This window comes from Mesoplodon mirus, assembly GCF_964341445.2.
Source record: "Mesoplodon mirus genome assembly, chromosome: 12".
NCBI lineage: Eukaryota > Metazoa > Chordata > Mammalia > Artiodactyla > Ziphiidae > Mesoplodon > Mesoplodon mirus.
The window spans coordinates 60876775-60901059 of record NC_138988.1 but is presented as its reverse complement, the minus strand read 5'-3'; the positions used below and the strand labels follow the sequence as shown (position 1 = coordinate 60901059).

Here is a 24285-nt window from a genome sequence, read left to right as displayed (position 1 = left end):
TTGGGTTGCTTTTTTTCTGTGTGAGTTTATTGTAGTTTTTTGCTTTGCAGTTTCCATAAGGTTTTTATATAGCAGTATATATAAAAGATTGCTTTATAAAATTGTTATAAGTTTCTGGTCTCTTAATTTCCAATGATTTCCAATATCCTGCCTTTGTACTCTCCTCTTCTCACTATTGCTGGTTTTGATATCATATTTGTGTATGGTTGATTTCCTACCTTTACTTTATATTTGCCTTTACTTGTGAGCTTTCCTATTCATAATTTACTTGATTCTAGTTGTGGCCTTTTCTTTTCAGCTTACAGAATTTCCTTTAGGATTTGTTGTAAAGCTGGTTTTGTGGTGCTGAATTCTCTTAGGTTTTGTTCATTGTAAAGCTTTTGATTTCTCCATCAAATCTGAACAAAAGCCTTGCTGGGTCGAGTATTCTTGGTTGTAGGTTTTTCCCTTTCATCACTTTAAATATATCATGCCACCCCTCTCTGGCCTGCAGAGTTTCTTCTGAACAATCAGCTGATAACCCTTATATGTTATTTATTACTTTTCCCTTGTTGCTCTTAATATTTTCTCTTTGTCTTTAATTTTGACTATTTGATTAATATGTGTCTTGGTGTGTTCCTCTTTGGGTTTATCCTGTATGGGACTTGCTGCATTTCCTGGACTTGATTGACTATTTCCTTTCCCATATTAGGGAAGTTTTTGACTATAATCTCTTCAAATATTTTCTCAGGTCCTTTCTCTCTCTCTTCTCCTTCTGGGACCCCTATAATGCAAGTGTTGTTGCATTTAATGTTGTCCCAGAGGTCTCTTAGGCTGTCTCCATTTCTTTTCATTCTTTTTTCTTTATTCTGTTCTACAGCAGTGAATTCCACCATTCTAACTCCCAAGTCACTTATCCGTTCTTCTACCTCATTTATTCTGCTACTGATTCCTTCTAATGTATATTTCATTTAAGTTATTGTATTTTTTTTTAATGTTTATTTATTTATTTATCTTTGGCTGCATTGGGTCTTCACTGCTGCATGTGGGCTTTCTCTAGTTGTGGCAAGTGGGGGTTACTCTTCATTGTGGCATGTGGGCATCTCATTGCAGTGGCTTCTCTTGTTGTGGAGCGTGGACTCTAGGCATGCGAGTTTCAGTAGTTGTGGCATGCAGGCTCTAGAGTGTAGGTTCAGTAGTTGTGGCATACATGTTTATTCGCTCTATGGCATGTGGGATCTTCCTGGACCAGGGCTAGAACCCATGTCCCCTGCATTTACAGGTGTATTCTTAACCACTGCACCACCAGGGAATTCCCAGTTATTGTATTCTTCAACACTGTTTGTTCTTTATACCCTCTAGGTCTTTTTTAAACATTTCTTCATCTTCTCAGTCTGTGCCACCATTTTTTTTCCAAGATCTTGGATCATCTTTGCTTTCATTACTCTGAATTATTTTTCAGGTAATTGCCTATCTCCATTTCATTTAGTTGTTCTTCTGGGGTTTTATTTTGTTCCTTCATGTGGAACATATTTATCTGCCATCTCATTTTGCCTGTGTTCATTGTCTCTGTTCCACAGGATGCAGGGCTCTAGTTTCTCTTGCTTCTGCTATCTGCTCCTGGTGGGTGAGGCTGGTCTAGACACTTGTGCAGGCTTCCTTCCTTCCTCCACTCACTTGTGCCTGCCCATTGGTGAGTGGAGTTGGGTCTTGTCCCTCTGGTGGGCAGGGCTGTGTCAAGTGGTGTGTTTACAGGAAGCTGTGGGATCAGTAAGACTTTCACAAGCCTGTCTGATGATGGGTGGGGCTGTGTCTCTGCCCTCTTGGTTATTTGGCCTGAGGCATCCCAGGACTGGAGCCTACAGTTTGTTGGGTGATTCCAGGTCTTGGCATCAAAATGGCAGCCTCCAGAAGGGCTCATGCCAATTAGTACTCCCTGGCATCTCTGCCACTAGTGTCCTTGTTCATACAGTGAGCCACACCTGCCCCCCCCACCTCCCCAGGAGACCCTTCAAGACCAACAGGTAGGTCTAGCCCAGGTTCCTATGAATTCACTGCTTCTTCCCTGGGTAGTGTGCATAAGAACTTGTGTGGGCCCTCCAAGAGTGGAGTCCCTGTTTCCACAAGTCCAGTGGAGCTCCTGAGATCAAGCCCTGCTGGCCTTCAAAGCCAAATGCTCTGGGAGCTCCTCCTCCCAATGCCAGACCCCCAGGCTGGGGAGCCTGATGTGGGGCTCAGAATGTTCACTACTGTGGGAGAACCTCCGTGATATAATTATTTTTCAGTTTGTGGGTCACCCACCCAGTGAATATTGGATTTGATTATATCGCACATGTGCCCCTCCTACCATCTCATTGTGGCTTCTTCTTTGTTTTTGGATGTAGAATATCTTTTTTTGGTAGATTCCAGTCTTCTTTGTTGATGGTTGTTCAGCATTTAGTTGTGTTGTTGGTGTTTTCTTGAGAGGAGGTGAGCTCAAGTCATTCTACTCCACCATCTAGTCTCCAACTCAGGCTGTAGTAGATTTCTAATAAGATCACATTTACAAGGCAATCTTGGAATATTTTGTTTATGAGTATTTTTAAGATTTTATGTAACTGAAGCATCAGCAATATACGCCACAATTAAATGTTCAACAGGATGATCTAGTTTCATCTGGACTCATGTCCTAGTGATGAAAGATTAATTCAAAGTTAGATATGTGCTTAATGAAAAGCTGGATATAAGCATATAATATACAATTAAAGATTTGGGGGGTTAGAAAATTATATTTATATCATAAAAATAACACACAGGATATATTCAGTCTAGAAAATACTTAGAGTTTCAGTATCTCTACATTTGGGCATTTAAAATTCTTTTGTATTTATTTGAGACAGCTAGATGCTTCATTACTATAAATACAGTGGTATATATATTTTAGTTGTCTAATTAGAAAAACTTGAGTTTATTAAAGACCTGGCCATTTAATGATCATAATATTGTAATAAGTCAACTGATTTTCTTCAGTGATATAAATTTGTATTAAAAGTATGAGGTATGATTAGAAAATGTTTGTCACTACATTATTTTGCTATTCTCTTAGGCAATCTCCATGTTTCATTTATCACAAGTGTGTGCAAATGACATTCAGATTTACTCCCCTGACCCAGATCTGAATTTCTAAGGTAAACTTTAATGTCTCCTTGGTATTTTAAGCTTAAGATTATCGAGACAAAATATAAATTCTCTACCTCTAAACTTTTTTCATTCCTTTCTTTCTTTGGTTAGTGGTGTCATTATACTTCTAGCCATTTCTGCATTTAAAACTTATTTTAGGGCTTCCCTGGTGGCGCAGTGGTTGAGAATCCACCTGCCGATGCAGGGGACATGGGTTCATGCTCTGGTCCAGGAAGATCCCACATGCTGTGGAGTGGCTGGGCCCGTGAGCCATGGCCGCTGAGCCTGCGCATCCAGAGCCTGTGCTCCACAATGGGAGAGGCCACAACACTGAGAGGCCCGCGTACCGCAAAAAAAACAAAAAAAAAACACACACAAAAAAACACTTATTTTATTCCTACCTTCCCAAGTCATACAGTATAACTTGCACTAAGGCACTCTTGAACAGCTTGTGGTTGCCCAACCTCTCTTTCTCTCTCTCACTTCACCACACACATGCACACACCAAGCAGCCTTCTCCCTCTTTCTACAATTCATCTATGTCAGCCAAAGCCCAAAACATGCCTTGTGTTTGTTCACTCTATTTCTGACTCTTTCATACATTTTTATGAAGTGAAGTGATTTAGAAAATTGGATGACAAAAAATTTACTTTCTTAAAATAAACATTGATTACTACCCTTTTTGCTAGTCAGTAATCAGTTCCATGTTTAATCTGTATGTAACCATTTTAAAGTAAGAGAATGGCAAATACTCCAATTAATCAGAGTATAAGGTATGTTGAACAGAATAGGTTCCACCAGCATTAACATCAATGGATTTACAAAAGCTCTCAGCTTGTAATTTTAGGAACTTGATTTTGTCAACATTCTGTGTGGTAGTTTGGGTCCTCCCAGAATCAGGATTAGTTGAGATTAAACATGTAAGGAGTTCATTAGGAAAAATGATCTTGTGACCAAAAAACTAAATAAATAAATAAAATAAGGAGGGAGCCAAGGAAGACTAGAGAGCCCTCACACTAGAATATCTGACCCAAAGGAAAGAGGTCATAGACAGCACAGAAGCAATTGTATTAAAGGGAAATTCATCCCAGCTGTCTAGGAATCCTTGAGACACAGGCAGAGGAGAACTGTGACTCCCAAGAATGGGCCTATTTTAGCATTTCAACCACATTTGGTCATTGACTGAGAGTTGCTCTTGTGTACCATGGCCTTGGGAGCAATATGATTTCAGAACAGAGCAACTCATATTCTAAGTCAGTTATACCTGTATTTAGAGTTCTGCATTCACTTCACCACTACAACCCTGGAAGATGATCCAGTTTTTAAAACAGAGTATATCTAGCTGAACTCATAAGAAACTTGATTATATACTAACAGTAGTGTTTTGCTTACAGTAAGAACTAACTTAACCTGTAGTGTCAAATGTTCATGTTAATATCCACAATAATATATTTTCTAATTCTGGCATAAAGATATTTTCTAAAGTAAATTTTGCATGTGTGAATTTATCTATTTGTTAATTTTTGTCTCAACCCTCAATGTTGCCAAAAATGAGAATCTCTCTCTTTTTATAATTCATAAAGACCTTTGGGAGTCCATGGATTTTTCTTAGATAAGAAGCTGCAATGATCTGCTTTCAAATTAGGAATATTACATGGGAAAATTACGGAATAAATTTTTCATTTTCATGGTGGCTTCTCAGTTCAGTCAGAAGTAGCAATTCATCACATTCCCTGTACCTAATAAAATAGTAGACATGCTTATTCTTCAGTTTGGTTGTTGCTTAAATGTGAAAATTAAGAGGTATAAATTGAGTAATTGTTAAAAACTATAATTTTTTATATAGCTCTTCTGTCAATCAACTGTCTTGAGCCCATTACCACTATAATCAGGTGCTGAACAGGATAAATGAGAAAGCAACATGTTAAAAATAAAAAAGTAAGTGCTTTGGAGTGACTAGTACTTTTGCTTGTGAACAAGGCAGTTTTTGGACCATGAGGTAAAGCTGTGCTTTAGAAATGCTTGTAGGCTTAATGCATCCCCTCCATCTTCTAGACCGGGCTGTGCAGGTGAGTGCACGGTTTCCATGTGCTGTTACTATAACTCACAAGTGCAGAGCTAACCTGGCTCAAGTGTCCACTACCAGACCTCAGGCATCATTTATGTTAACCCAGATATTTCCACAAATATTTCTCGTCTCAACTCCTAGAGAGCTCATGGCTTTCACATAAACACATCTTTACTGAAAAAGAATTTACTTGGATTGCCCATTAGGCAAAATTATCAATTACTCAGTTTTGTACCGTTCTACCAGGGTGTGTGTGTGTGCATTCACGTGTATTAGTAAAAGGAGAAACAGGTAAGACTGACACTTGTTTTTTGAAGACAGCATTCATCTTCAGTGACTCAGATCCACTCTTTGGTCCTATTTAAATGACGGATACATTTCCACTGATGAAGGATTGAGATCGTCCCTTTGACTTTGACCAAATCTCTGGCTGTTACTGTGAAGTGTGCCTTCTGCTATGGCTGTCATTCTCCATCAGCCCAGTGCTAGAACACATAGAAAATTATTTATTTTTAAACATTGCCCCTCAAGGTTTTTAGTTGGATTGCATAGCTTCCCAGTTGTCTGAAACTGATATTTGTTTTCACTTTTTAATTATTTTAACACAGTATCTACTTTGGTCCTTGGGACTGCCCCTTTTCAGTTTATGCATCAGGGACTATTTGAGTATTATGCAGTCATTAACAATCTATACATACTTATACCACTAAAGTTGTTTTTCAGTAATCCTCTTATTAGCAACCATGACCTTGGTACCTTCCAAGATCTTGTTTTATATTGTTATCTTTCCTTTTCTAGCTAACATATAAAGTGATATCCCAGCGATTCTCATCTGATTTCCTGCTGAGTACTTCCTTTGTAAAAGAAGCAACTTCAGTTTCTCTGTATAAAACTAGGAACTTAAATTATATTTACTTTTATCTTATTTTAGATTTTTGTATACCAGAAAATAAGTGAAAAATTTCCTTTCTTACTGTGTTTGTTCAGTTCTAAGAACTCCATGCTCCATTTTAGCTCATCAGGTCATGTTTTTTCTTCTAGGACTACAATGATGAAATTCGTCAGGAACAACTACGTGAATTATCTTACTTAAATGGCTCAGAGGACTCTGGTCGTGGCAGAGGTATTAGAGACAGAGGGATCAGAATAGCTCCCACAACTCCTTCAAGGTACATTTGTTCTTACTTTAAATAAATTAACAGCCAATAATGATGGCAATACTTTGCTGGCCTGTTCTGTGTCATGATCACAGCTAGGAATAAACAACAACAATATCAGCAACAATAACCACCACCACCACAAAAGCAATAACAACAAATGCTTATATAGCTCGTAAGAGCTTTATATAAATTACTAACTCATCAAATGCTCCATAGTAGGGTTAAGCATTATTTATAGGTGAGCAACTGATAAAGATATAAGCAATACGCCTGAGGACACACAGGCAGTCTGACTCTAGAATTCAGAGTTTGAGCTCTTAACAACTTCCTAAGAAAATAAGAGGAGCAAACCTAAGAGTTTCTACTTTTTGGTTTTGTCCCCAGGATTAGGGCACACAGATGATTCAATCATATGCATCTTTGAACCAGGATGACCTTGAATGAAGAGAAAATTACAAATATTATCTATGCCTTAAATGGCCCATGAATTGATACAGTCTTGCCAGGTAGGTAGACAGATAGATGAGGATAATGATAGATATAGGTAGGTAGGTAGATATATAAATATTTAGATAGATAAGTACATTATATATATATATATATTATATGTGTGTGTATTATATATATATACACACACACATTATATATATATATATATATATATATATATATATATATATATATATATATATATATATATATATATATATATATATATATATATATATACATCACCAGTCCAGAAAGCCAGAAGCACATTTCTTATATGGCTGATGGTAAGAATATTTAAAGCTTAGTTATATTTGACTCTGCAATGTCATCAGAGAAGATTTTATTTGATGTTGTTCACTTTGCAAAGAAATTGGAATTTTTCTGCAACAGAATTTGTTCTGTAGGATTCTACATTTGCCAAGCTTTCAACAGAAAGCATTGTTTTGCAAAGAGGTAAAGTGAAAAATACTCATAGCCTTCACACACAGACTGTGTAATTCTGTCATTCTCTTTATCCTGTTATAGTTGACCTTCAAACCTCTAAACGGCTTAGATTTAGAGTACTATTTCATATATTGCATAGAAACCATCTTAAGAGGTTCTAAGATACTTTGCTGATTCAACTTACTTTTAAAATTACTCCCCAAATATTTTCACCACCTTTCAAAACACCACTGTTTTTAACATTTAAGTCACAGACACCTCAAAAAATTTTACACTATCAGAAAAGAAGTTAAGAATGATCAACTTCCAAAAAAAATATCAAGGAAATAATTGACTAAAGGTAAAATGTGGCAATTATAGAAATTACTTTGATTAAAGGAAAAACTTCTGAAAATGTTTCAGTGATTATTTTCACATTTTTTTCTTTAAATTTTTTTTTATATTAGCTTTCTTATACTACCTAGGAACATTATTTTATTGCTAAAATTAATGTGACATAACATTTTTTATGGACTTTTTTTAATGGAATCAGCCTTTTACAAAGCCTTTATATTAACTTCATCATGATGGGTTGTGAAATGACATCATTGCAGGCAATCTTAAATTGATTAAATCATAGGGTTTTAATAATGAAATTGTCACTTTTGTAGTTCAAAAAATGATAATTTTGGCAGTTTTATATGGTGTAATCTAAGTATGTATTGAACGACTATAGAGGCAACACGTTTTTTTCTATTCTATACTCCTTGGAATAGGGGCCATTTAAAAAAATAATGCATTAACCTGCTTTTGAGATTACAAAATCATCATATTAAAAGACTTTTTGTTTTGTTATTGGTGCTCCTTAAGGTAATAATACATTTGTCATATTTGAGTGGACCATATAAGATTTCAACTTCAGTGATGTTTTAATGTAAAATATTAATCTCTTTAATTATTTAATAATGGAGAGTGCATTATGATCTAGATTTTTAAATATCTTAGAAGAAAAATTTGATTGAAAGCTTTTGCTTTTTAACATTCCATGTATCATACAATCTGATATTGCATATGTTAAAAAAAGAAAATTAATATTGAAAATTAAACCTCACTTTCAATGCTATCTTGATGTAATTAATGTATTAACATTAATAAAAGTAAATGTAGCAGAACTCTGTTGTTTTCTGTTTCAAACCACATGATGAAATATATCTGCAATTAAATAAGAATAAGAAAATAGCTTCACAAAAAAGAAGTTCTTGAACACATGGGTTAATGGATGCTGATTTGTACATATTTATGAAATTGTGACTTTTTAAAGTTATTCAGTTACACTTAAATTCAAAAAGAATGGTACCTGGTATATTTCTAAAACTTTAATTTGTTGAAAATTTCTTTAATTAAAGGAATTTATGTTTCAACAAGCATATCTATGAAAACTATCTAATCTTCCAATAATAATGCATACCAGAAAACAAAGCATTACATCTATATATTATAATAATTTATATTATGTAATTGAAGAATTAAGATCTTCACACACATCACTGCTACATGTTGAATGAGAGTGAACAGTGGAAAATAAAACATTTGAGGCAGATTTTGAAGGTTTTGTTTACTACAATGAGAAATAATACATAGATAGAATCTAATGGAGCTTGTTAAAGAGGAGACTAATCATATTTGTTTCCAAGAAAGACTACTCAGTCACCACTGTGAGTGATAGAGAAGAATTAGAGCAAAGCGAGAAAGACAGACAGAGAGGTGTGTGGCAAGGAAGCCAGGGAGAATACAAGTTCATTATCCAACACAGAAATGAATACTACTTGGAGTGTTAGAGAGATAAAGGACTAGATTAGAGATTAGAATTTATATAAATTAGTGCCCATTTAGATGTTGGAGACAAGAGAGTGGTCCTAGACAGTATAACTCTCTGATGTCTGCCCTGGTTAGAGATTAACGACATCATCCACTAAAATTAGGTGAAGGACCAAATTTAATGAAGAATATAATTAATCCTAAGTCTATGGATTGCCAGTGTGACCTTGGGAAGGGGACTTGTACTTTCCGTGACTTGGTTCTCAACCTTTAAAATAGCTTAGAAATGGCTACATGACAAGGTTGTCAAGATTTTTAAGTTAGATGACACATGTAAGGCAGTGGTTCCCAAACTGGTCTGCACATTGGAATCACTGAAACCTCGCTGCTGCTAGAGACTGTGACTTAATCGGCCTGGGGTATGGTCTGGAGTCTGGAGGTTTTCAAAGGTCTTTAGGTGACTCTAACATGCAGACCAGTTAAGGAGACATGATCCAGGGTATGGTGTGTGGTAGGAAGGAAAGAGATAACAGCCATCAGAGTTAGAGACTGCAGGGGTGCACCGTGAGGCACAGAAGGAGGGTGAGGGGAAGAAAATGGGGATAGCCACATTCCAAGGTGGGCCCAGGAGTACATGTAAGTGAATGAGCCTGAAGAATATAAAGGAAGGAGGAAGAAATATGGAGAAAAGCAGAGTCATAAAAGTTCGAAGAAGGCATTTTCCAGATAGTAACCCATAGTGATACATATAACAGTTACAGTAGAATGGGGACTGATTTCCAGTGGATTTAGAAACCAGTAGGCTTCTCATGATACCAGTCAAGAGTATTTTCAATAAAGAGGAGAAAGCAATAACTAGATTGCATTTGAGTCAGGAATGAGCAGGAGGTGAAGAATTAAGGATAGAAAACTTTCAAGAAGTCAGAAAAATAAAGGAAAGAACATTGTAGTATGGATTCAGCCAGGGACACTACGTTCTAAATAGGTGATGTGAATCTTGAGTTGAATTGAGGACTTGAGTTGAAGAGAGATAGAGGGTTAATATTCCAGGGAAGGGATGTAATGTGTAGGAGGTAATGAGTCAGATTCAAGAGACAGATTTTCCAGGGCTCTGTCTGGGAGACAGTTGATGAAGGAATGGAATGAGAAATTAGATTTGATTTGAGCATCATATAATTTTAAAGCAGGAAGAATTGCTACAGATTCAGAAATCTTATTTTACCCATTAGAAAAATAATCTACCTTAGGCTCTGGGAGTTATAACACCTGTGATTATTCAGTGGTATAGATATAACTTGTGAATATAGTTTAAAGTAATGTGACATATAATTTACCACCCACACAGGGACACTGTTGAAAGTATTAAAATACTAAACTAGGACAACAGTTGTAATTCTGAACTATTCTGGGCAAACCTGGATGTATGCACACCCTGTATATAAGGTGCTTTGAGGTCCAGTGAAGGTAAAATTACTCTTTATATCCATCTTATAGATCAGCTTTTATAGTATCATGCTAATGTAGAATATTGTGGTCTCAGTTATATTGTGCTTGAAGTGGGCACTGGGCCTTCTAGGGTCTCCTAGTGCAGGAGAGCATTCTCTGTACATTAGACTCACAGTAAGTTCTCTAATAATTTCTCTATTAATCAGCTCTATAATCTGTTTAAAACTTTTAAAAGCTTTACCAGCATTCTTATTGTTCACTTGTCAAGCTCATTTTCTGCAAGAGCCAGCTGACTGCTCCTCATAGCAGAAAGCATAACTTACAACCCCATCTGTGGGTGCAGCCAAACAGTGTGATGGTTCACATCCCATGATCATTATTTCCCCCAAATCTTTAGCGTTCTTGCTGAAAGCAGTGCTTTCTAGAGGCCAAACTTTCAGACATAATAAAAAGTGAAATAATCATGCTTTTGCCCCAAAACTTTAGACAAACACTCAACCTTTCCAAAGGCCTCAGAATACCATAAGAGTTTACTGCAACCATTTGATCTTACACTTTTAGTACAAGTTACTTTTGTGTCAAGCACTGCAGTACCAAGTACTCAGTGTGTTATTTTTTTTTGCAGAGCCCTCATGTATTTCACTAGCACCATAGTTACCATAGGAAATAAATTATATCAGGGACTGTACCAGTTCAGGGGGTTACACGCATAGTGATAAATCAGTGACAATGACCTCAAACTTAAGCTACTATAATAAACAGAAAGATATCATGATGGTTAGAGTTCCACATTTTATCGAAGTGCAGACATTTTTTTTTGTAAGTGACAAAATTGCCCATCACTGTCAATAACCTCCAGCATGGAGGAGACATTAGTAGCTATGGATGGTACAGTGAGTCATGTACTAGACACTGCTCTCATTTGAGACTTTTTTGGTAAATTTGGAATAAAAATCAGAGTGGGTTGATTTTTGTTTGCTTTGCTTTGAATTTTTAGTGTTATAAAAGAAAATATCAAATTATTTTACTTTTTTTTTGATAATTAAGTCATAACCAATATTTACAAAACTTATTCTGTGGAGGTCAAAATGCTTTATATCCTAAAGAATCTCCATTAAACACACACACTCACAACACTCAGACATGCAGAAATAAATGTGGTTTTCTTCCCATTGTATTGGGGCTGTAAGATGAGAGCTTCGCCTGCTCTCATTACTTGTTTCTCATCTGTATGTGACCTGTTTCTCCTAGGGGCCGTGGGGGTGCCATTCCTCCTCCCCCACCACCTGGACGAGGCGTTCTCACCCCTCGAGGGACCACTGTGACCCGTGGTGCTCTTCCAGTGCCCCCTGTAGCAAGAGGCGTCCCTACCCCGCGAGCACGGGCATCACCCACTGTGCCAGGATACAGGGCACCCCCTCCTCCAGCCCACGAGGGGTATGAAGAGTATGTAAGTACTCTTGAGAAATCAGTTATTAGGAGGAGTTAAGTTTGTTGGGGAATAAGCTAAACTTCAAAGACATTCATATACCACGAATATAGCAAATAATGTTTGTTGCAGAAAACAAATGTCATTTGCAACAGAATTTAGCAGTGCATTTAAATGAGAGCTTTTTTTTTTTTTTTTCTGTACGTGGGCCTCTCACTGTTGTGGCCTCTCCCGTTGCGGAGCACAGGCTCCGGATACGCAGGCTCAGCGGCCATGGCTCACGGGCCCAGCAGCTCCACAGCATGTGGGATCTTCCCAGACCGGGGCACGAACCCGCGTCCCCTGCATCGGCAGGCGGACTCTCAACCACTGCGCCACCAGGGAAGCCCTAAATGAGGGCATTTTGAGAAAAGCTTTCATTGTACAGGTGCCATCATTGTTGTTAGTATCAGTTAAATAGCTTAGATTTTAAGAAACAAACTATCCTGAGGTTTTCTTATCTTTAGAAGACTCAATCAATTCAAAATGGAAATAATTATGAACATAATGTGAATAGTCATGTATTTAGAAGATTATCCTGGGACTTGATAAAGATTAACATAACTCAGAAGTATTTGACAAATATAATGTGATTATATTATAAACTTTGTTAATAATTTAAGACCATGTGGTTGGTTTTTCATTTAAATATCCTACTCTTTCACTATATAAAAGATATGGAATTGGCAGGTAAGAATTCAGAACTCAAAAAATATAGAATGAACAGAAGTGCAGTGTCTCTAAGCACCTCGTCCCTTTCCAGTCCTCTGTATCACATTATACTCCCTTTGACCTCTTTCATCCAGGTCGTTAGCTTTCCACTGGTCATATATTCTAGTCCCTGTATCCATTTCTCCTACTAGATTGTGAAAATTGTAAAAAGGGGCAGTTTTCTATTCACTTGTATAACCATACTAAGTCCACTCTAAATGTTCAATTGAATTGATGCAAGCCAGATCATAGTCCTATGAAACAGATTCATTTTGCCTTTAACCTCTCCAGGGTGACCGTCCCCTAATCTAGGTGTTTGTTTCATTCAACCATCCACAGACATGCTGTCCTCTCAAATGTCCTCTGTGAATGATTACTAATATAAACTCTTCAAGGACAGTTACTGTCACATTCTGTGCATTCAAAACATATAAATGTTTTATGGACTGGTTAATAACCAAGCAAAATGTAATCTTAAAACAAAGTGAAAATGGTTGATAGGTGTCACTAAGAACACAATGCTTAAAGCATGTTAGTTTTTAGGAATGCTACTGATTAAATATGAAACACTGACTAATATCTGTTAGAGTGAAGAAAAAATATTAAGTTTAATCTTGCTCGCGCGGAAGCGGCGCGGCTGGGTGGGAGACCGGCAGCGGGAGTCGCGGACCGTCGTCGCCGCTGCGGGTGGCGGTGGTGCGCTCGAGCAACCAGAACCGGAGCATGGAGGCGGCACAACATCCTCAGGTAGCTGGGGCCTCCACCCTGGCCCAGCGCGCCCCCGCGGACGCCGGCCGACCGGCCGTCCCTCCGGCCTTCCCGGACCGTTCTGGGCGGTTCCGGCTCCCGGCCCGTGCTGGGTGGCGGCGGCCGCGGTTCCCGGCCCCAGTTCTCCCCGACCCGTGTTCGGCGGCCCAGGTTCCCAGGTGGGCGGTGCGCGGCGGCCCCCGAAGGACGGCCGAGAGGCCTCGCCGCGTCCGGGCTCGTTGGCTCCAGGGCCGAGCCCAGCGAGGAATCGACAAAACTCGGTCCGCCGCGCGGTCCCCCACGTGTGCTTAGCGTCGCGAAAAATTCACATTCTGAGCCGAAATGCTTCCGGGTCGCCGAAACCTCAAAGCTGCCAGTAAACCTGAAAGGCTGACGCTGTTTGCGTCTACTTCGTACGCACGTCTGTGTATCTGAAAAGCATGGCCTCTGTAAAATGCTCAGCAGTGAGGCGCTAAGTTCCCAGACCAAGGTTAGGGTCCACGAGAGGATAGGCCGGTTGTGTCCAGGGCGTGTCGCCTTTTTATCAAATATGGAAAACTTGCGCGACAGAATCTCAGGATAGAACAAGTCGTAAAAACACGGAAATGGCCTCTTTTAACTTCATGCATTTGTGTATTTGCTCCTATCTACATTTTTCAAGTCTCATACAAAAAAAATCCTTTCTCCTCCCTTGGAAAATCTCCAGTTGATAATTTCTGAACCACATGTGAGTTTGGTTTCATGCTTCTAGTTTATATTTCAGTGCTAACTCTCCTTTTGTGACCCTGGTGTTGTATATGTTTCATAAAAGTTTATTCCCGTTTGATTAAAAAAAAATTAAGTTTAAAAATCTATTTCTGTGGGAAAAGGGGAAATGTGTTCATCTCACATATCTTGTACAACATCAGGTATCAGTATTGAAAATCTTAGTCTGAAAATTGCAACATCTGCAGCAGAAAACATATTCTACTCTCTGAACAAGGCCACAGATCTGAAAACACAGACCCTGGTCCTGGTTCTACCATCTCTTCCGTGAGACGTACTGTGTAGGAAATAAGTGCTTGTTAAATGAATGAATGAATAATCCACAACAGGGAAGGTGGGATTGTTTTTTGTTTTTCTTTCTTTTTTTTTTTTTTTTTTAATCTCTGAGGAACTAAGTCTACCATCTTTATGTGCTTTGCCACTATGGTGTATTTGTGTTCCAAACAGAAGCCTAAACAGTCAAATCTTTATTTCAAAAATTAAAAGAGAGAGAAATATTGGTAACATTGCTATTAATCAAAGAATTTACAGGGCTTATAGGGCACAGTGAAAGAGAACAAGATTGGAAAAACATTGTAGTTTTTCATGTAGCTCCAAAAATATTGTAATCTTTCACATGCATTCCAATTTGTAATGAATAGATCAAGGACTGCAAGGCAAAAAACAGTAAGCTACAAAGGAATAAAGAGTTTATGGAAGTATGAGTATATTCTGAAAAAGGGTGTATTCTGAATGGGAAAATTTAATAGGAGTGTGGTTCTTAAAGTAAGTAAAAGAAAATGCAAAGCTGTAAATCTGATTTTTAAAACTTGGATTTAAAGTATCCAATCCCTTTAATTCATTCACTCACTTTACTGAGCCTCTATCTTATTTCAGTCATTGTTCTGATGGTCCTAGAGATGTAGCTGTGAACAAAACAGATCAAATATTTACTTTCATAGTGCTTACATTTTAGTGGGAGAAGACAGGAACAAACATATATAAAGAAATGAATAAAGTAACATCATGTAGAGATAAAGGCTCCAGAGGGAGGTGGCAGGAGGGGACCACCATCAAAAGAGCTGTTAGGGAAGGTCTCTCTGACCTAGAGGCTCCAGCAAGTGTCTAACTAAAGGCAGCCAAGGGGCTGCCTCTATACAAAGGCATCCCTGGTTAAGGAAACAGCAAGCAGAAAGGCACTGAGGAGGAACATGCTTGAAGTGTTTGGGGATCAGCAAGGAAGACATCAAGGCTGGAGAGAGTGTGTGAGGGGGACCAGATGAGGTCAAGGGATGGACAGGCCAATTCACGTTGCTATTGGAGAGTTTGGGGCAGGAAAGTGACAGGAGCAGGTTTATTTTTTAAAAGGTTTCTTCTGCATACATTGCAGAGAACAGAATATGTGGTGAGGTGGGCACAAGAATTGAAATAAGGAGACTGGTGGCATCCCCATCGACAAAACGAGGCTTAGAGAGGTAAGAAGAGGTCTATTCTGAGTGAACTGTGGAAATGATCTAGTAGGATTTGATGATGGGATAGATGGAGGAGGTGGGAAAAAAGAAAATATTAAAAGATAATTTTGTGAAGTTTTTTGTGAAGCGAAGGTTAAACTGAACCTTGGACTGAACAACCAGGTAAAACTGAGGTGCCATTTGTTGAAATGAGCAGTACGGAGTGACGCAGATGGGGGGGTGGAAAGTTTGGCCTTCGGGAAAGTCTGTTGTGTTGCTGGGTGAACACCACCTGATTTTCGAAACAGAACGCAGCACCCCACAGTTTGAAATGTGCCACTAGCTGTGTAATTTATAACACTCTGTGGCTTGGGTTTCCTCTTCTATATAATGGCGATCATCATTTCAGCCTCACAAGACTGCAGTGAATGTTAGAAATAAGCATCCATAAGCACTTAAAACATAAGCATGCATAAGTACCCCAAACATTATAGACAGTCAATAAGAAATAACTATTACACAAAATTTCATCATGCATTATACTCTTAAATTTCTCCCTGGGATAAGCTATGGACCCATTGAAGTCACAGGCATTTAGTTAATTTTTGTGAATTAATTGGGCATCATTATTTGCAAATAGGAGAAGCTATTTCATCTTCTTTTAGCAGTAAATAAATAAGTAAACAAACAAACCTGGGGGGGCTCTGTCAATGAAAATCAATAAACAATCTATAACAGGAATAGAAAAGAGTTTTATTTGAACCAAATTGAGGACTATAATGCAGAAACCAGCTTCCCAGATTAGTCTGAGGAACTGCTCCAGAGAAGCAGGGTTTTCAGCACAGTTTTATGCATTGTCAGAGCAAAGAACATCAAACAAGTCAGGGATACTTTCCTTCAAGGTTTCAAAGAAACAGATCAGCATGTACACAGCAAGTCAATATGGCCCTGGCACCTGGGAAGGGAGTCTTATCATCAAAGGAGGACCAGCACTGGCGTCCCAGGAAGGGAGGCATTTAGTATTTATTTTTAACATGGACATTCTTTACTTCTGGTCAATGCACCCTTTTCTTTAATAATTAAAGCAGATATACAAGGTATGTTTGATAGGCCACAAATAGGCTGTTCTAGTTAGAATATAATTCAAGTTAACTCATGTATAAGCCAGAATGACTTCCCCACATCTCAACATGTAAAAATTTCCTATATTAGGCATCATGAAGTCCAGTAATAGGAATGCCATCATGCCTTAAGAAATAGCTAAACCGAGGCAATAGAATCCCTCCCCACATTTCCTCTCTGTTTTTTTTGCATATGTTTTCATTCCATTTTAACATACAGACTGGATATTTGGCTTCGCTGATCAACATAACTCAGCACGTGGTGCTGCCAAGTTTACACATCCAAGTCCAGTTCTCCTCACCTACAGATACTGACTGGCTGGCCATCTCTCAACCCTAATCTGGATCCCCAGGTGGGAGAATTGTGTTCATTCAGGCTTGCCAGGTGTCTATGACTGTAGAGCAGGAGTCTCTTGAAATCAGATCTGGGATGTACAGACTCATCAGCTACCAGTGACATGGGTGGTGTAGGCGTGACATTCACACAACATAAGCATGGTTCCTGAGTACCCAGCCCCAAGGACCATATGGAGAGGCATTAGTTTCCAGAGAAGGAGAAAAATATTATGAACTTGACAGAAATCCTAAATATACCTACAATAACATACTGTTGGTAACAGGAAAAAGTAGATACTGTCTTTTAAATACGTATGCCTTATTTTATTAAAAACTGTCACATTTTAATTTTTTCTATAAACAATCCAATAAGTACATACAAAGTTGGACATGTGGCTGATAAGTTCTGACAGCAGTCTTTGAAGTCTCCATCCAAACCCAGATGAACACTAGGGCCACTGCTCTCTGCTCTAATTTTAAACAATTCATTCCTCTGTAAGAGGTAAGAAAAACAAATGTTTAAGTGTCTCAGTAGCAAAATAACAGCACCATGCTGAGTTGATTGTGAAAATATCAAAGGCTTCTTAACTTTCAGATAAAATTACTTAGACAAGATTTCCTTTATTATAAATGACACTACGGGGCAGTTCACTCTTCAGACTTTTCTTCCTTCCCTGCTGAGGCTCTGACCACGTGGACTGTTTACAGGTGATCAGATCTTCTCGTGGCTGCTTGCCCGACCTGAAACAGCTCACCGTCAATGAGACTGCGGTTTAAAACCATCTTTAGCGTTAGTTGAATCTTTTAAAAAATGTGAAGTTTAGTTTGTTATATGTCCTAATCCAGACTTTAAATATTTTAAAGCTTCTCTTCACTGACTTTCTGCTAAGAAGAGTACATTTACTTTTTTCAGCTCCATCATCATGATTGAAGTAGATTTGGGGAATAGATTTTCAAAAAGCTCCCACACAACAAAATATAAAGTTCTATCAGTGGATAATATGTAAAATAAACTTTAACTTTTGAATAGCTACTAGGTTCACGTCACTAATCTCATAATAACACTACCAACCAGTTATAGTAGACTGAGGCTCATACCCAGTTTTATATTCTACATAGTATTTGTCTCACAAAGAACTCAAACACATTTATACAGGTCATTTGTACTTCATGCTTTAAATCCAGATCATCAGTCAGTGTTTGAATCCCCTCAGCAATATTTAGGACATCTCCCAGCCCCTACAGGAGCATCTACAATTATAGAGAACTCAATACATCTAGAAACTAGGTGCCGGAAAAATAAAAACTGTGGGGCTTCCCTGGTGGCGCAGTGGTTGAGAGTCCGCCTGCCGATGCAGGGGACATGGGTTCGTGCCCCGGTCCGGGAAGATCCCACATGCTGTGGAGCGGCTGGGCCCGTGAGCCATGGCCGCTGATCCTGCACATCCGGAGCCTGTGCTCCGCAACGGGAGAGGCCGCAACACTGAGAGGCCTGCGTACCGCAAAAAATAATAATAATAATAATAATAATAATAATAATAAATAAATAAAAACTGTGATTAAAGAGACGCTGCCTCTACTTTCAAAAGCATGGCGTCTAGTGGGAGGGTCAAAGAGTCTAACAATTAACATATAATATGTAATTGCTGTGTGGGGCTCTTATCTTACTCTATTATAATTAATTGTCACTCTTATCTTCTCCCACTTACAAGATTTAGACATCCTATAGGCAGAAACTGTTTCTTACATTTATCTTGTTTGCAGTTCTAAGTAATGTGCTTGGTAATAGCAAATAAATTAAACCTATGATATTGTTGGAAGGATGTTATACACATGCACAGTTCCATACATATACACATTCTATGTAAACAATAACTGAATGAAGGTACAACATAGCATATATTGTGTCAAATAGAGACTATACCTTCTCCAGCAAAGATAATTATTTTCACGACTATGGGTATTTAGAAAAACCTCTAAGACGGTAAGCAAAACAACAGCAGACCAAGATGAATAAGTATTACTTTGAGAAGTAGAGAGAAGGGGAAGGATGCTCCATGCAAAAACGAATGATAAAGGGGAAGGCAAGAAGAGGGACTTTTCAAAGCAAATCCAAAGAATACAGGAAAATAACTGGGGGAAAGAGAGTTCATTTAAAATAGCAGGGGAAATAACAGGGGTTACAGATGAGCTCGAAGGCTGAGGTTATAATGCCACTGATTGTATAATAAAGGGCCACCTGTAGGTTTTTAAGCAGAGGATAAACTAAGGTTTGGGAGAATTTTATAATTCTCAGTTGGTTAGGGTGGATTTAGGGATTCAACGACAATGGTGAAACTTATTGAGAGGTGGTCTTGGCTATGAGCACAGGAAAGCGACTGGAAGAATCAAGGCAAAGGTAACACTGAAGATGGAAACACTAAGGTCTGCTGTCAAGTGGATGAGGGAGGAGTCGGGACAGACAGCCCAGGATCCGGCAGAGATGGGGGTGGGTGCTCTAGGGACAGCAGGAGGGAGGGCCGTGCTGGAAGAACTGACCTTCCAGGAGCGGGGAAGTGCTCACACCGTCATGTTCCTTTGTTGCAAAAATAAGGTGTTTTCCGTGCTATCAGTTGCGATCACTTGCCTACCTGTCACAATTTCCCAGGGTTGGGGTCATGTTGGAGTGGATAAGGATGTTTGTGAGAGCGTGTCAAGTGGAGTTTGTGTTGGAGATTCTTTAAGTTTGGGTTTAGTCGACTAGTTTTACTCGTATGAGTTAGGTACTGCTAACATTGCGTTGTAGAAGTAACTCCGGGGATACTCTTCCTGGCTTAGCCGATGTATTCATGGACGGAGATCTGAGTCTGCTGTTTAGTTGTGCCCTCGGCACTGGTGCTGGGACGCCTGCTTAGTGTTGTAGGAACTGGAACTGAATGGTTTGGGGCTGGAAATGTTCTGTCAAAAACTCTTCTATGTCATTTAGCTCAACTGTGAAAGAAATTTGATAGGGGCTTCCTCAAATGTGACAATTCTAACAGTCTATAACTAACCATCAATGAGATATGAAACTGAAAGAAATGTTTCAAAACTATCAGTGTTAACAATGTTTTTCTATCAACCATGCTAGAGGGAAAAAACTGAATTTCTTCAGCTCTCTATAGAAAATATTATAAAACCATTGTCATATGAGAGGTGATAAAAAACTGTGCTTCAAAAAGTAGGGAAAAGTCGTTTAGGGGTATATCAGTCAGTTAATAAAAATACTATATTATTTTCTGGAATTTGTGATATTTATAGTATTTTCAGCTTTTAAAATTTTGCAATTGGTCATGATTGCTTTTCTCGTTCAAAATAAATATTCACTCTCATGCTTAACTTATATTAATAATTTTGTAACCTTTTTCTTAAAGATAGAATGCAAAATTATATAGTCTTTAAACCCATAAACTCTGGATCCCATAGAGGAAAACAATGGCAACATTTATAGGAAAGTGTATATATAGGGCTGGAGGGGTCCAGTGGAGTATTGCTTAAAGAAAGAACTGTGTAACCTTAGTTTCTAGTATCGCAAGTCTGTTCTGCTGTCCTTAGTTACAACCATGTTGGTACTGTTGATAAGTATGCTGTTCCTTTGTGGAAGTGCTGTCCTTTTAACAAAAGTTTTGTGGGAGAATTGAATGTGCAAGTAAAGGCACACAACTTCTGGAAGTGCCCACCAGAACATCTCACTGTATGAAAACATACTGACAACATCATAAATACTCTCTTGCATCTTATGTGTTGGTATAGCATGAAAACAAACAAACAAACAAACCAAAACCCTATGACACGCAAAATAGTTTCTAGTTTCGAAAGACATAGGTCTAATTTATTTTTAAATTACCTCGTGGTTTTTCCAACAGTTCATACCCAGACAGAGACTTGTATGGGGGCAAACAAAGCAAAGAGAAATGTCAGCTCAGTTCTACAGGAGGGGTGCTGGTCATGTATAATCAGTCATGTTAACCTAATTTATGAAATTCATTTTGACAAATTGTTGAGAAGCTTTTCTTCTCATTGGTCTTACTAAGCCTGTTGGCACTGTAGCACATCCTACCATATATTTCAGACTCTGAGGCATCCTCCTAGTAACAATGAGAGAACTAGAAAATTCACTGTAATTCAATAGTCCTTAAAAGTTCCATAGATGAATTCAGGCTGCCAACCTTCAGTTTCATGTGTATGGGACATTTTTTTGACAGGAGAGGGAAATAAGTATTAAATGATAATTGAAATCAATTCTTGTGCCATTTTTGTGGAAGGAAAGATTATGAGCCTTATCTATAATGCATTTCAAGGGGCGCCACATGTGGTGGTTTTCTGTGTAAAAGTTAAGAGCCTTCACCCAGTGAAGGGAGATTTTTATTAGAGTTTCTAGATTGATATTTGTATTCCATTAAACATTCTTGTTTAAGTTTCATGCTCAAGTCTCCTCTTAGCAGAGACTAATTTACCAGAATGCATTGTAGGATTTTGTTTTGTGAAATGTAACTAATATTTGCAATAACCAAAACATGTAAGGTTAATGAAATACTTTTTGAAACTATAGAATGGGCATATACTACCTGTGGTTCAAATGTTCATAGAAAGTTAGTGGTATTTAAACACTATTAAAATGTTAAATTATGTGCCCAAATAATATAAGATGCTGTCTTTTAAAATTGTGTGTATTTTTCTTCTAAAGTTGAAGCTTGATTAAGCCATCCTTCTTCTAGCATCCTGTTTTACATGTTTAAGCCATTTTAGAACAGATGCAGGTTCTTCTATTGGCCACACACTTACGATTGTATCCAAACCTGTACCTTATAATTACCATGATGACTAAGGTCTTTTTTTTAACACAACACTTACAAGGATGAACATAGGTTTTCTCTCTGAAGCTTTTTTAAGGTGAATTTTAGCTGATGGAAAATATTATATCACAATGTATTTTGAAGTTTCCTCCAGGCTCTGCAGCTGTGATCTTTTTGTAGTGTCTGCTATAGACAAGGGGGAAGAGAGCAAAAACTGCCACCTCAGCCTTAAGGAGATCTACCATTCTCTTGTTTTTTACATTATTAGTATATATTAAGTTTTTTTTTTAATCTATGGTTTATATACAGCATGGCTTAAGGATTAATAATGAAAGTGAGTTGAGCATTTTTTTTCTTCTGAGTTGATTATGAGTTTGCCTACTATATGCCCACTGAAAAATTAAACCCAGTATAGGGTGACAAATACCTAAGCATACCTAAGAATCCCAAAATTCATTTTTTCTTTTGCTGGTTGAAAAGCATTGTTTTATGTGTTTTGCCAACACCTCTCTCATAATTTTCTGTCAAAGAAAACTTAATTAAATATGATTTACATGAGTAGTTTGATTATCAGTGGCTTTTCCACATAGGAATGGTTACATTGCATTAAGTCCTTGTCCATATTTTGGCTGCCTTCCATTATGGATTCTCCATTCAGTGGAAAATAGTGGCTGCTAAATCTTTCCATCAGTTACAGATTTTTGTGATTATTGTTTGCCATATGAGCTAAAGGCTTTTACTGGGGAAGCTACAAACGTTCTTTGCAATAACTTTTAATAATCTCATTATTTGAATTAAGGCAATTTCTCTTCATTATTGAAGATGGGAAACTGTATTTCCCTTTAAATGAAACCATATTGTATGATAGTTTTCATATATAACTTAGACAGCAAATATCGTTCCAAACTAAATCTACCAAAGTCCCTTCCTCCATGAAAAAAATCTCCACTAAAATTTCTTCCCAAACTACCAAGTTTCATCTAGCTGTATTCGCCTTTTTCTATTCTAAGCTCCTTACAAGGCTATAATAACATCACATTTTCAGTTTTCATCTCCAAAATTATCTTAAACCTTGACTGTCGCTATGGACCTACTTGTTTGAGAGGCTTCAACTATTTGTGGACTTTTCCATTCAGACATTACCTCTCTTCCTACACCCACACATCTAAACCATTCATCAGTGTCCCCCCAGTTAAGGTTCCTCCTGATTTGTCTCCTTCTATTTAGTTGAACATCAAAAAATATACACTCATCTTTTGTTCTTGGTTTTGTTTTAAATGCTAAATTCACATTTGTTTTCCTAAAATACTAAATTCATCATGTTACTTCTTTGTTAGAAAACATCAATCTCTCCCTGTTGCCTGAAGAATAAAATTCCAACTTCCTAATTTTATTAGAAGATGACGTACTTTAATTTTATGAGCTTACTTGCTATTAACTCTGTTTCATTTTCAAATGAGATTTTGACCATGAATAAAATAAATGAACAAGCAAGAGAGAAAAATTCTAAATTTATGTAGCCAATCCAGTTATCAGCATCTTTATAATTCTTAGTCTGTTAAAATGTATTGTGCTATTTGATTCAATTTAACTTATCATTTATTGAATGCCCATTTTATATTATGTGAATTTCCACAGGAAGAGGCGATGAGAGATAAAAAAATATAGTTACCTTTAATAGGTGGCTGTTGTATTTTAGGACTTTTAGATACATAATCTCACAACAATAGTAAAGGATAAGAGGTATTATCCTTGTTTTTCCATTAGGGAATTGTGGGGTCAGAGGATTAGAGAAATCTATCAGTCACCTGTCTGACAGTGGAGCCAGATAGCTCTGTCTTCAAAATTAACATCATTTTTGGATATGAATATGTAAAAGGCAAAGCTTCTGGCTTTAAAAGGGCAACAGATAACACACCTGGACAAAAAAACCCCAAAAACTCACAGGTTCAGGGCAGAGTTTAATTTGTGAGAGTGGACTCAAGACTTCATTGTGAGAAATATGCTAATATTTTCCTGACTTACTTCACAAACTGGGTTTAAAGTAGTTATGACATCCGCTGGAAATCCCATTAACTAAACATACCTGTCATTTTTTATTTGCTTTTCTTCCACTCAGAAAGTTTGAAGAACTGATTAGTTCTAATGTTATCTATTTGATATAGTGCAAATTAAAAAATTTAGGGGGGAATGTGACCAATAATCTTCAACTTTATAGTAGTAGGATAGAAAAGACTAGGGCAGTTAGGCACATCCTCAAGTTCTTTGGAACTATAGAATATTAAAAGTAGCAAAAAACCCAACGATGACAATAAATAATGATGATACTCATAGTAGAAACAACTAAT

The 24285-nt window shown here is 37.7% G+C and overlaps 1 protein-coding gene across 1 annotated transcript in view; it reads left to right on the top strand.

Annotated features, from left to right (window-relative positions):
* The window catches only part of KHDRBS2 (KH RNA binding domain containing, signal transduction associated 2), a gene marked incomplete at its 3' end in the record, with an annotated part of 651690 nt that overhangs the window by 391692 nt on the left and 235713 nt on the right, over positions 1-24285 (top strand). The window contains exons 5-6 of the mRNA XM_082639746.1: positions 6248-6375; positions 11797-11995. Of these exons, the coding sequence (XP_082495872.1) occupies positions 6248-6375; positions 11797-11995 (327 nt within the window). The remainder of the gene's footprint in view (positions 1-6247; positions 6376-11796; positions 11996-24285) is intronic.